The 14,951-nt window shown below is 30.0% G+C and overlaps 1 protein-coding gene across 10 annotated transcripts in view; it reads right to left on the reverse strand.

The window, feature by feature from the left end:
* LOC143245101 (uncharacterized) overlaps positions 1-14,648 on the reverse strand; it is a 48,694-nt gene extending 34,046 nt beyond the window's left edge. For 4 of the 10 annotated variants that reach the window (XM_076490989.1, XM_076490985.1, XM_076490986.1 and 1 more), the window contains exons 1-4: positions 14,328-14,648; positions 8,755-8,806; positions 5,368-5,479; positions 4,561-4,713 (exon numbers count right to left, since the gene is read on the reverse strand). In XM_076490989.1, the coding sequence (XP_076347104.1) occupies positions 4,561-4,713; positions 5,368-5,472 (258 nt within the window). In that variant the 5' untranslated portion in view covers positions 5,473-5,479; positions 8,755-8,806; positions 14,328-14,648. Of the gene's footprint in view, positions 1-4,560; positions 4,714-5,367; positions 5,480-8,754; positions 8,807-14,239 lie in introns of all 10 variants that reach the window. The other 6 variants (XM_076490987.1, XM_076490982.1, XM_076490988.1 and 3 more) reach the window with 4 other exon arrangements.
* Positions 14,649-14,951: the final 303 nt, after the last annotated feature.

A 14,951-nucleotide genomic window follows, 5' to 3' on the forward strand; every position in this document is an offset into this window, starting at 1 on the left:
AAGTATTAATCAGTTAGTTTAATAGTTTAATATTAGTTTATTTTAAATGGTTAGTTTAATAGTTTTACTTTGTAACTTCATTTTTTTAATATATCAAAATAAGACATCCCCCGAAAATAAGCCCTAGTGTCATATTTTGGAGTGAAAATTAATATAAGCCCTGTCTTATTTTCGAAGAAACATGGTATGTGGAGTATCTCTTGTTTTTGAGACCTTGTTACTGCTATTTCCCATTATATCAATGATTGCAGAAGCTTCTTGAATAACAATATTCCATATTTTCTCAACATACAAAAGTGTTGGGAAAAGCTGATTATGGATGAGAATGTTTCATTCCCAAGGATCTAGAAAGATCAACATTGTAGTTTACAGAATCCCTGCATCTTTGCTACTGCAGAAAGGTCCAAGTCACCAGGACTTGAAGAGCATTTTCATTATGTCACAGGTGTTGATCTATTTTGTTTCAACTGAAACACAGTATATTTAATGTAGAATACTTACAAAATAGTGGAGCATAATTTATTACATTAATTCAGTTCAATAGAATTCATAAGTCATCTTATTTTAACCACAAATTATTAACTATAACACTTAAAACACTTTTTTTAACTTCAGTAGCAAATCTACTAAACGTTAACCTGTTATTAGGGGTCAAGCCAAACTCCTAAACTCCCATTTAATAAAGGATGTTTTTTATTGTATTATGCACACTGAATTGGAAGAATAGATCATTTATATCACACATTAAGTTGACAGTAAAATACTCAAAGGCCAACATTGAAAGAATACATACAGAATAATGAAGTACTGAAATACACCTATTTATTCTTCCCTGGTACTAACCTTTATCAAATACCCACTAATAAATACACAAAATTATTGAACTGTTTTTTTTTATCTATAATTTGGGTTTATTTTGAAAATGAACACAAAAGTACAAAAATTTAAAAAATGTATTGTAAGTTTCTACTTTATGTAAAAAATTAAGTTATTTTAGTGTTTCTATGCTTAAAATTTTCAAATGCTTTTGAAAGCATTATGAATCTCAGACTAATTCATAAAATCTTGTATAATACCTGCTTGAAATTTACTTTCTGAAATGCATTAAACATGGTTACTCGGAGGTAATTTGAAGCAAAAGTGTAAAATAATTAGTAATAATAAGATCTTCCCACTGGTGTCCATCTGTGTTTACGGTGTATGAAAAAACTGGAAATACAAACTTGAATACTGAGGTTAGCAGATATATGCCTCAAAAACATGCCTAGAAGCAGGCTTGTTTGTTTTTTTTTAACAAGATTTTCTCATTAACTGTAGGATATTGTGATGTGTACTAATAGTCCAAATTCTTTAGAGCATTTGTTGGGTAAAGATATGGATATGAATGGCTATAATTAGTCTGAATTTAGTATTTTGGTTTTTATTTTCAGAGATGATTCTAACAACATATTGTAACTAACTTTTCCTCCATCTTTACTGTAATACTGCTTTAAACTTTTCTCCCCTGGTGTCCTTTACCACACGACACCAAGTTTTGATATCTGAACTTTTATTAAATGACTTTATGTTATACCAATTAGTACAGCATAAAATCTTAAGTTACTAATCCATATGTTAATAGTATGCAAGTTCTCAGTTCCTAATTCTAAAAGAAAAAAATTTTTAAATCCTAAATTTCACTTAGTATGACACAAGTGACATTTTTTCTAACCATCTTGCCTTCTCTATTTTTTCCACCACCCCTTGACAGAGTAAGAAATTAAACATAAATTATCCACCATAGAATCATTATTTCTCAAACTTAATTTTGTAACCTTCTATTTTGTTTGATTATAGAGCTATCAATAAAAAATCAAATCCCTCCTGCCACATCCACCTGTCATATTTTCTCTTTCAGGATATGTTAACAGTCCTCTCTTACATGTAATTATATATTACATACAACCGACAGACACTGGAGGTTTTCATCTATCAAATAACATGTTGCATTACAACCTTCTGAAAAGATAACAGTTAACTTCACTAAGAGTGCAAGCAAAGTTCCAGTAAGAAACTTAATCACTACCTCAGATGAATTTTTAACAGCTCTTATTGCAGTTAGAAAGCCAAAAAAACTGAGTGGTGAGAGAGATTGTCTACATTTTACACATTATCAGTCTGTGTTCTTTGGTGCATTATTACCACTAGAATAAAAAGTAGGCTTAACTATTCCAGACAATCAATGGCAAGAAAAAAGAAGATAGAATAACCACTTTATTTCTTGTTTTCCATCTTTATTCTTTCTTTATTATAATAAAAGTAAATAAAATGAAAGAATAGGAACCTATTTTGGTTAGTTAAGGTCATATTAGGTAAAATAAATAATACAATAAAAATGTTTCACAATGCACAAGCTAAGCACATGAGCAGCATGTATGAAATGTAATTTGATAGCAATAATATCAGCTATACATGACCAGAGTTTCTCAACTTATATCAGAGATAGTAGTTAGACATGGTTCAACAGGCAATATAACAATAAAATGTAATTATTAACAGATGTATACTGTTAAGATTTTAAAGTTATTTAAAGTAAATGAAAGTTTCATGTTACAATTTTAAATCATTCTAGAAAATAAAAAGGAATAATTTAGCTTTATCTTGATTTTTTTGTGTGTGGTTATGTGGTTGGTCAAATTGACCAATTCCATTTTGAATTAGGGTAGAGAAAATAACAGATAAAATAAAAAGTTTTACTGAAAAATAAAATTAAAATGTTTATCGGAGGTTTTAGGGAAAACCAAAAGAATTCTGAAATTTTTGAGATGAGAAAAATTATTTCTAATCTTGACATAAAAATTACTTTGCACACAGATTATTCAAAACAAATACTCAATATAACACTGAACAAACCATTATTTTAGTTTATTAAAAATATTTCACTAGAAAATGACTTTTCATCTGTGAAAGACATAAGATGTTAACTAAAACACTGCCAGATTTTGTGAAGATATACACTCTATATTGAAAGTCATAATTATTAAACGTATAAAGACTAAACAAGTACAAAGAGATCATGTTGTCAGTGAAATTGACCACGCCCCTGTATCTCAGAATGGTTGGTATGGATATTAAAAACTTCTTTTGATAAGGAGAGAACAATGTTTCGACCTTCCTAGGTCATCTTCAGGCTAAGAAAGAGAGAGTTTGCAAGTGACTGTTGCTGGACAAGACTTAGGGACGAGAGTATAAACAGGTCAGGGATTGTAGGGAGCATTGCAGGTGGATGTTAGGTTATTAATTAGTATAGGTATTAAGCTCTTCCTTTATATTGGTTTAATGTTGGTGTTAGTTGCTGTATAAATAGGGCTTCTTTGATTTGGAACTTGTTTCTATTAGTTTCCCTACTTAGCATCTGGGTGTTTTTTATAGTTATTTTGTGTTTATTTGATTTGCAGTGTTCAAAAATGTGCAAAGGTGATTTTTTGTGTTCTTTGAATCTAGTTTCTATTTTTCTCCTTGTTTCTCCAATACAGAAGTTGTGGCAACTGTTACATTGTATTGTATAAATTATGTTGGTGTTGTGTTTGTCAGTGTAGTTTTAACATAGTATGGACTTTAGTTTTGTACCTGGTTTTTGAATAAACTTGGTGTTTAGTGGAATGTTAAGTTTTAAGTGTTTTCCAAATGTTGGTTATTTCTTTCACGGATGTCAGGAACATATGGTATGCAGCAATATAAGGTTTTGTAGTTTGTTGTATCTTGGGGTTTATTGTCGGTCTAGGTGTGTGCAAATAATTTTTGCCATGATTTTTTGAAGATATTTGTTGATGTTGATGAAATGTTGTTTTATTTTGTTAATTTCATCATTGATTTTATTGGGTGAGCATAGCTTTGTGGCTGTGTTTATTTGGTTTCTTACTGAGTCAAGTTTTTGTTTTACATCATGTGCTGAGTCCCAGAAAATGTATAACCCACTGTGGGTGATTTTTCCGAAAATTTCTGTTTTGAATTGTCTGTCAGTTCTAGTGATCTCGAGGTTAAGAAATGCTATATGGTTAGTTTTTTCCTCTTTACAGGTGAACTTAATATTGGGGTGTATAGAGTTAATAAGGTTAAAAAAAATAAATGTGTTCTGTAGAAGTAAATCCAGTAATTATATCATCAACATTCCTGTACCGGTATAATGGTGGGTGTAAGGCTGAATTGATCACTTGAGATTTAATCTAGTATCAAAAGTTTTGGCTATAACTGGTGACATGGGATTCCCCATAATATAGCTTTATCTTGATTTTGTGTGTGTGTGTGTGTGTGTGTGTGTTATAAGGTTAGTCAAATTGACCAATTCCATTTTGAGTTAGAGTAGACAAAATAACAGACAAAATATAAAGTTTCACTGAAAAAAAAAACGTGTGATATGTATTTAAGATGTTTTAGGGATTACAGAAAAGAAATTTAAAATTTTGAACCCCCATGGAGTTCTCACCTTATCAATAAAAGTGTTAATACCCTTACCAGCTGTTTTTTGTCATCAAGAATGACCAAACCCATGTTGCAAGAGTTAATGAAACTGGATGATACCTTTAAAATAGGTGGCAAAAGAGTTTTAAATGATGGTCCACGAATTGCACTAAACATTTCTTCTACTAGTTGTCCACTGTCATCAACATAATGTTGCAAGGGGTGCATTTCTTTTTTAAGATCAAGTTCATCACTATATACAGGTGCAAACAACTGAAAAAGAAACCATAAAAACACTGAACAAATATAATGTACAGACAAATACATGGACAAATGTGTATTTAGAATTACTTCAAAATTCAGCTCTGTCACAGTTTTCTCATGAAGCTGTTAAAACGTATTTTGAAATTATAATCTAGAGAAGTCAAACACTTAAAATAACAAATATTGATTAAAAGAAAAAGAAAAAAAAAGAATTATAGGAAGTCAAGCCACAAGTACTGCAAGGTAAAATTGACTTTAAAGTTGTCAAATTACTAAGTTTAAACAAAATCAAATATAAATGATCCATAGAACATAAATATATGTTTTTGTCAACAATAAATATAAACTGTAATGATACAGCTTGAGAATTATTTCTTTTGAAGGTTCAATTTCATACAAATATGATATTATTTGGATGACAAGTCTTGTTTTCTTATCACAAATATAAATCAATTTTACATTAGAACAACTAATTTCTTTCTTACTGCTATTGGTAAATTTTCTTCATATTTTTTGAGTAATTTTATAAAATTTATCTACAGATCTTATACACTTAACTTGAAGTAAAGTTGACTTAGAATAAGGTTTTGATTGACAAAATAAAACTTAAAAGCAGTGATGAATTTTAGAATGAAAATGAGTTATACGACTTAAAGTACTAACCTCATTCTCATTTGTTATGGCACAGAATTTCTGTTCTTCTCCTGTTTTCTTTTTCTTTACTGGTAACTCCATAACTTCTGATGCATGAAATGGACTCTTCTTCATTTTCTAACTAAAACAACACAGAGCAAGATTTTATCAGCATGTTACCAACTACTTCTTTGTATTGCAACATAGCATTTTTCATACTAGTTAAAATTTTTTAATCTAAACTTTCCTGTTAGTATCTCAATATATATATGCATCCAATATGCAAAATATTTAAAGAAAAAATATGTTCTCTTTTGGCTTCAAGTAAGTAATTCAAATGGTTGATTCTCACAAGTTTAAGCTAAAGAACAATAATATCCATAAAACTGAGGATTTTAATTGGTCCTGGTATAATTTCAAAATCTCTCTCCAGCTATGTAAGAATATGAAAAAAATTCAACTGTTGAAATATTTTATTAGAGTTGCACATGCCATATATGTAAAAAAATAAAATTATGTAAATTTTTTGCACAATGAAACATAATGGCTTATTAGGTACTTAAAGCCAAGTAATTTCAGCAACACAATTATCATCAAAATTATGTTCCAAAACTAGTTGGTTTCAGGTTACTAATAGTTTTACTGTGCCAAACCTACTTATTTTCTTCCTTTTATTTACATACACTGTGTAGTACATTCAATAAGAAATTACATTTCACGTATGTTTAAATGTAACAAAAAATAAAACTGTTAGTGACTGAAAGCCTACAAAACAGTTCACCATGAATAATACTGGAGAGAGAGTATGAACTTTTCTTCTTATGAAAATACAAACACATCCAATATTCCCTCTAATATTTTTCAATCCACATGTGGAATTAATTTTTTTCATGTACACCAGTATTAAAGCAATGAGTGGATGTGTACTATTCATTTTCTTTTTATATTTTGGGTGGAAGAGGTATTTTTGGATCACTGACTATACTGGATCATTAGGCCTCTTTGCAGTGCTACCAGACGGTTATTTGAGTTTTAGACCTATCGATTGCCAGGGCCATTAAGGCCATCAACATTGAGAATTGTCATCATTACTGAGGTTGTGCATGGCTGGAAGTGTGAAGCACTTGACTGGTTGTTGTACAACCAAGAAGCTCAGAGGGAACACTGTATACATCTATGCTGCACTTGTACCACAAATGAGGTTCTTCCAATGCTCATCTAGAAATTCAATTAAAATTCCCAAAACAGTCTAATGGCACAATGCAATGTTACACACAGAATTATAAAACAAGTATGGTGGATGACTGTCCATGATTGTTGAAATATCTCAAGAATGCATTGCATTGGTCTATGCAAATAATTTTACACTAAAAACCTTTTTATATGCTTATCAAAAAAATAACACAGTAGTATACACTGACCAGGGTTGTACAATGGGACCGATATTTTGCAAGTGTCTTAAAACCAATGCTCTACTCATCCTTACTATTACATAAGATGTACTTCTATAGCAAATATAGTTGATAAGATGGGTTTTTTAAGGAATGGTTAATTTAGACATCAACATATACAAAATATTTTAGGTATCTCTTTAGATCAGCGTTTCTTAACCCACAAGTTTCCAAAATAATGGGGGGGGGGAATGAACATGAGTATCAGTTTGAAAAGAAAATCGTTAAATGTCAGAGAAAAGCATCAGTAATCTACATTATAATTTGCTCTAATACAGCAAAGCAACTACTATTACAGTTAGCAGTAATCACAATTATTATGAAACTGTCAAGATTACACCTCTTGAAGAACATGATGTGGCAATTCAATGCCTATTTTTAAAGAGAATAAACAGAAGTTATGTGGGGTTTTTAAAGAATATCCTGGTTGCTGTAGAAATGTTAGATGCACGTATCATAAAGGCATGACCCTATGAAGTATGTTTTAGTTATGATTCTGGAAGAAACAAGGCATCACTTGCCTATATCTTTCAATATGTTCCAAACTATTATAACTCAAATATCATACCTTTCACTTTCTGTAATTAAAGATAATCTACCAGTTTTTTGTTGTTGTTTTTTTTTGTAAAATGTACCATATGATCCACGACTTTCTATAATGACTCAAAATTCTCAGTATAACTACGAGTACTGAAGTTTAATGCCACCAGCAAACTTTATTAATTTACTTGTTATGCTCTTTTTTACTGTCATTGATGTAAATAAAAAGACAAAGACTCAAACACTGAATCCTGAAGCAAACCACTTGTAACAAGAATATTGCACTCATAACTTCTGTAACTGGAATTCTCCATAAAAAAACTTTTCTTTTCCAGCAAGGTTTAGAGGCTTAGTCATATCCATAATTTTGATCACATATCTATAATAATAAAATGGCATGTTTTTGTGTCTGTGACCAAAGTAGCTCCAACAGGAAAGAACCTAGAAACCTGAAATTTTGCACCTACACAAAAGAGACCCTTATGGTGTGCATCTGGGTATAATAACTTATCCACATGCATGCATGTGCACATCTTTGTATGAGGCAAGCTACCAAAAAAAACCACATAAAAAGAAGTGGCTGTCAAAACTACAAGAGAACTTAGAAACCTGAAAATTTTCACCCATACTAAACAGACTCTGACAGTGTGCACATGGGTACTATTTCTTATCCACGTGCTTGCCTGTGTACATCTTTTTAATGCAGCAAGCAAGTAAAAAAACCACATAAAAAAGAAGTGTGTCCTGAAATTACAAACAGATACACACATGCATGTATTCATCTTTTTAACGAGGAAAGCTAGCCAAACACCATGGAGAAGAAATGGTTCTCCATATAACAAATTCAAAAATACAGAAAAACCAGTGCATTTTCATAACAATGCATTCAAACAATAGCTTCTGTCATGTTGCTTAGCAACAAATTATAATCTAATATTGTTATTAGTCATGATTTGTATGATGTCATTCAAACTTCACTTTATATAACATTTGGCATTACACAGTCATTCCGTGTTTGTCTCTGAAGAGAAAAGGACTGCCTTTCAAAAGAGCTCAGGTTAAATCGATTTCTTGAAACTACGTTTTCTTAACAGTATAAATAATTTTTCTTTTGAATATTAAATCTAAGTAATTTTGTTCTGAAATTATGTTCAAATCTGCTTCTTGATAAAGCCTTATAGAATGAACTTTATAAAAACAGAATTGGTTACTAAAGAATTATTCCTACATGGTCAAATGTTTGACCATGCAACTTAAAACATAAAATATGTATAAACTACAAAATTGAAAAAATAATTGTTGATTTAAGTTAGAGTTTCAACTGATTAAAATTCAGAAATAATTTAAGTTTAAAATTTGATTAATATTTTTACTTTCATGATAAAGTTTATGCACTTAAAATCATATTAAGAATCACTTAACTTACAAGGTTTCACAGCAACACCCTTCATAGTCCTCTTGCACTCCAGTCACTAAAACTGTAATGGGAAGACATTAAATATTCTTATTTTGAGAAATCAAGCATGACATTGTGCAACATGCGACATATAGTAACATCTATAATTATTGATAATAATGAAATTATTATCATACCTTCACAACTTATGTTTCTATGAAATAAAAACAAGTTTAAAATGTGTCTGGCTACTCTTACATGCTAAAATAGGTTCAGAATACACAAAATGGCACTGTCACCTAAACCTAACAACCAATGTGCACTTGTTTATTATATGTAGGTACCTACTCAACAGCACCACTAAAGAAATTTTTCTTGACAAAAGGATATGTCATTCAAGCCACATAGAAAGTGTTATGATGTTAGTTGTAAATAGTAAAGGTAATAAAATGTTAAAAGATATTTATACAAATACTAGCTGAATACCTATTATGTGGTAGAAAATGTTTATTTGTTTTTTGTAATTGAAGTGCATTCACAAGGTAGAACTTGCTTCTTCAGGGGCAAACTAGAATGACCATGTGAAAAACAGTGGAACAAAAAGTGAAGTTTGAGTGATGTCATGCAACCAACATGGAAATCTGGAAGCATTTTTAGTAGCTTACAATGTGTTGTCACAAGTTTCTCATTTCTGGTGCAATACTACCTGAAATACTTATAGCAATACACTGAAAACTACTAACTTCTGGATTTCCCTGATGACTTGTATGATGTCATTCAAACTTCACTTTATATAACCTTTGGCATTACACAGTCATTCCTTGTTTGTCTCTGAAGAGAAAAGGACTGCCTTTCAAAAGAGCTCAGGTTAAATCGATTTCTTGAAACTACATGTTTTCTTAACAGTATAAATAAATTTTCTTTTGAATATTAAATCTAAGTAATTTTGTTCTGAAATTATGTTAAAATCTGCTTCTTGATAAAGCCTTATAGAATGAACTTTATAAAAACAGAATTGGTTACTAAAGAATTATTCCTACATGGTCAAATGTTTGACCATGCAACTTAACTGCAATGGCAGAGCTAAAGAATTTGAGAGTGTGGTAAATGCAAATAAAAGTTTTGAATAAATATTTAAAGATATTTTACATATGTTGAAAAATATCTATAGATAATGTAACAACACCTATTGGGTTGAAAAATGTTTAAGTTGTGTTTGAAACAAACAGACAATAGTGCTTACATGTAATACGACCCAATGTCAGTTTTTATGTATGTGCTGTATTCTTTACAGTAGGTGTCTGATTTGTTGGTGATAAATTTCCACAATAAACAAACCACACACAATCCACCTGTTTTGAAATAATATATTAAAAGAAGTCAATCTTGTGTGCAAAGGTTTGTTGCAATGTTGGTTATCACATTTGCATCCAAAGCTTTAAATAACTGTTTTTTTTTTCACCAAAGTCCACATAGGATAGTTCAGTTAATTCAGAACACAATTTGGCAATTATTCTTTTTCCTTTATCTGTTATTACAACACAATCTGTAATAATTTCACTTTAAAATCACAAATGTACACTCTTTATGGCTAAACTCACAATTAAGCAATCAAAATGTATCTATCTAACAACCTATATCTAATTAGAACTAAATTTTAAATGTGTATTTATACTTATAATACTCAAAACAATAAGCAAACTTAGAAATTTTTAATAGCATTATGCAATACTACAATAGTCATCAATTCACAACAATTGAGCTACACAACATATAATTCACAAACAGTGGCATAAGTAAACTATCGGTAAACAATTGCTTCTAAAAACAACTACATTTAACACTTAGACTGTACTTAAACTATCTAAATCACAACTATTATATTAGACTTAAACAGTTATATATATAGCTTGCACCCTAATGTATTCTATAATGGTAATCATATTTTCCCAAATATTCTTTATATGACAACATTTCAGAAAAAATAAAACAAAATCCCAACCGGGATTTTAAAGAGAAGCTTCCACATGATAGTTATGTACTGTAGCCATTTTAACACCCAGTCTTTGTCATTGAATATTAACACATAATTCAAATCTCTAATTTAAAGAATCATGTTATTCCACTTCTTTCTAATACTATATGATTTTGCTCTAAACATAAGTTAATAATTTGAAAAAAAAAGTTATGGTATAAATCTCCACTCAACTTGGATCTGAACTTAGAGCTAATTTTTATAGTAAAACAAAGATAAAATTACCAACAGGTTCAGTTTGGTTTGAATTGTGCGCAAAGTTACATGAGAGCTATCTGCACTAGCCGTCCCTACTTTAGCAGTGTAAGACTAGAGGGAAGGCAGCTAGTCATCACCACCCACTACCAACTCTTGGGTTATTTTTTACCAAAAAATAGTGGAACTTACCATCATGTTATAATGCTTCCACAACTGAAGGAACAAACATGTTTGGTGTCATGGGGATCCAAACCCACAACCTTCAGATTACTTGTTTTAGATAGGATGGTTGTAATTATAAGATAATCAGAATGCAAAAAGAATAAAGCAGTAAATTTCATTTGAATTATTCTAAGTTCGAATAACAGAACCAAATCAGATCAGAGTTGATAGAATATTTTTCATATGCAATATTTAGGCTGAATTTCATTTGTTTTTACTATGCTGTTAATAAAATATAAATGCAGATAATATAAGGTTAGTTGATATTTATAATATATGTAAAATTGTTAAAAGTGTCACAAATAGTTAAGCAGAAGGCAATTTTAGCAAAACAGTCAACTAAAAAAGTGGTAATATAAAAACAGCAATTTCAATTTTTGCTTTATGTACATATTTTCGGTTTTATTTTAAATTCGACATCCTTAACCACACCTTACTAAAGTTTGCTTTTCAGTGAGATGACTAACTCTTATTAAATCACATATTTTCAGTGCAAAGATTAACTGTCATTAAATCACATATTTTACAAATTCACAGTTTTCCAAAACATCAAGTTTTATTACATCTTCCAGAGTGGAAATTTAACTGAAAATGTTGTTTTTACAGGACATACAGTAACCCTGTTAGAAGTTAATCTACAACAGATTTATCATTCAAGAACAGTTCAATACTGTTTTTGGTTTTAAATTCTAAAATAGTTATGTTGAATCTAATTTTTATTAGAATTTAGATACATGCACAGATTTAAAATGTACATTTAAACTGCATACAAACTTTTGTTTATCTGTTTACAATAAGGACAGACAACCTCTAAAAAGAACCTAAATTCATGGTAAGTTACATATATGCAGATAGACTGCACACAAAAATTAGCAGCTGCAAAGAAATGACTGGTTTGATTCTCTAACAATACAAGTAACACAAGAAAATAACTTCAAATTTAAGAAGTTTAAATTGACTGCAAAAATGGGAGACTTAAAACAATTCTAGAAGAGAGTTAGTTGAACAAAACATTAGACAACCAAAAATGGAATATGAGAAATGTGGAAATTTAACAGAACAACAAGTTTCCTGGACCAGATCTTACTTCAATTAACTTAAAATTATAAGTTGATGACAATAACCTAAACAGTGCTATGAATGAGATAAACTTATTACATCAAACAGCATGCTAGCTGTTGATAACAAAAAACAAACATAATTTTGGGCTGTTATTACAGAAATATTAAATACAAGTCTGATAAGGCTATCAATTCATTGTACAGATCACTGGTTAGGCCTCATTTGCATTCCTTACCTCAAGAACACTGAAATATTGGAAATGGCTCGAAGGATGGTTAATAGGATAATACCTGGGATGGAAAGGTTATCTTTAAAAAAGATGTTTTCTTTTGGAAAAAACAAAGATCTAAAGAATATTCAGTTGAAGTATTCATGGTTATTAAGGGTACTAATAGTCTCAATGCATCATGTTGGGTTCTTTTTAATAAAGGGTTCTTTAAAAAGGTATAAAGAGTTCTTTTTCTTTGTAAAAGGTTACCTTTAGATGTGATGGATATATACAGCAAATGTAAAGAGTTTAAGAAATTTAAATGATGACAGCTGGATATGAGGTGTTGTTTTTATCACAATGGACACTAGATAAACATAATTCACCAAAGGCACATAATTGGTATGACTGTGTATCCTGTCTATTATATTGTGACAATTAACATACTTATCCCTTGAGCCATCTGTACCAATTAACTGCTTTTATACTATTCACACATTTATTTCTGGAATTACATGTTCATGTTAACAGGAGAATGGCAGACCCACTAATAGAAGAAAATAAGTTTAAGGATTGTATACAAAAATATATTTTTTGTTTCAAAACTTTTGAGAGAAAATTAAGCTTTATATCTTTGTACAAATTTAAACAATTTAATTTCACTGAAAATCAAACTGTAATCTTTGTCAATGTTGAGTTTCAAGTGTCTACAATGGCGCCATAACAAAGTGTGTAGGGTTACATATGTGCAACATTTCTCAATGTAGCAAATCCCTTGCTGTTCTTAAATGTTAAAAGCAAAAGCTCTCTGTACCATTCCAAGTCATCAGAAAAAAATTCACATTATTAAAGTATAGACACAATAAAATATTAATAATAATTTAACAGAAACAAAAACTATAGCCTGAGCAGTTTGAAAGGTAGACCTTTCTTACCACGAGTTCTTAGTTTGTCTCCGATTAAGGAAGGGTACACATTTCAAAAATACTCAGGTTATATGGTTTTGTATTTTATTATACAATTTAATATTACTTAGTTGATTTATGTTACTTGTAATTTCAGAGAATTAAGCTGTAAATAATAAAAAAATAAAAATGAAGCAGTCTTTAGAATAGAGAAAAACAACAAATAATGTACAGAACTCGTCTTTAGAAGGAAAAAGCGCTTATCCTAGCGTTTCCAAATAAACTTATGAGATGAAACAGAAAATTTATCATGTTGATGACACTACCTATGCCACATTCAGGATCATGTTTAAGTTAAAAAAATAATATTTCAACTGGAGTACCCATAATGTCTTATACACATAATTATAATAAAATCTTAACATGAATTAAACTTTTAAAGTAATTTTTCTTCACTGTTCGTGATTGAACAAAATAATTCACAGTAGTACTACTATTATGTACTTGTACTAAATTTACACTAAATAAATTGACCAACATTTTTAGTAACGATTTATAAAAGTATAAGCATAATTAAAATTAGTTTATATTATACGCTCTCTTAATTAGTTTCATTATGAGTATATAACTCTTTGTTATATATTAAGTTCACTATAACAATGATTAACGTATTTTTAATACTGTGTATGTATTAGTATCACAGTTTAACAAGTTATACCTAAAATTGTTAATGCCATAGACCGACAGTAAGGCTTAACTACTATCAATGCATATAATTTCTCGTTACTAGTTTTACTTACAGTTAGTTTATTTTTCAGAAATGATAAGTTAATTTTAATTAAATATACTATAACACACGTTATAATTTTACTGTTAGTGTTTTACCTACAGTCTAACTACTACTAATAGCAGCAGTAATAGGATTAGTACTTGGTTGTTGAGATCACTCAGTTACTAATGCATTAACAATTACCAAGATTTCTTTCATTGATATTTATTTGCACTGATGAATGTTGAAAATAAAATTGACATCAGTTTTAACTTATTGAAAGTTATTTATCTGCTTATTAATATTATAGACTCGCACGCCTGTAATAATATAGACCTAGACCTTAGTACATCAAATTACACAAAAACTCAAATGTTCCACACCAACTTCCCGCACATATCCCGCTATCTTTCCGCTAATATAAACAAAAGCCGTGTTAATACAGGGAATGCTGGGAAGCCATCCTCTGAAGCTCATTGAATAAGAACTACGCGTCCTCACGAAGGTTGCTCACACACGCGAAGAGAGGCCCTCTGTAAGTTCAGTTTATATTTTTTATAATTATTTTTTTTATGTTTATACATGATAGCTTGTGCTGCATTAGTTTTAAAGTTTATAAAGGATTTATAATGTTAATTCTTGATTTTGTTTATTTCTGGATTAATCCAATGAAAACAATTTTTTTGTTATGTGTACTTTCTATGCGAGAGTTAAAAGTTAAGAACGAACTCAAACTCAAAGCTCGTTCTCCTTTGCTTGTTCGTGTTTCATATCTCGACGTTTGGTCAGTAGAGGCCAATTACTCACATAAGGTGGGAGCTGACAGAA

The sequence above is a fragment of the Tachypleus tridentatus genome, chromosome 2, assembly GCF_004210375.1.
Source record: "Tachypleus tridentatus isolate NWPU-2018 chromosome 2, ASM421037v1, whole genome shotgun sequence".
In the NCBI taxonomy this organism is placed as follows: domain Eukaryota; kingdom Metazoa; phylum Arthropoda; class Merostomata; order Xiphosura; family Limulidae; genus Tachypleus; species Tachypleus tridentatus.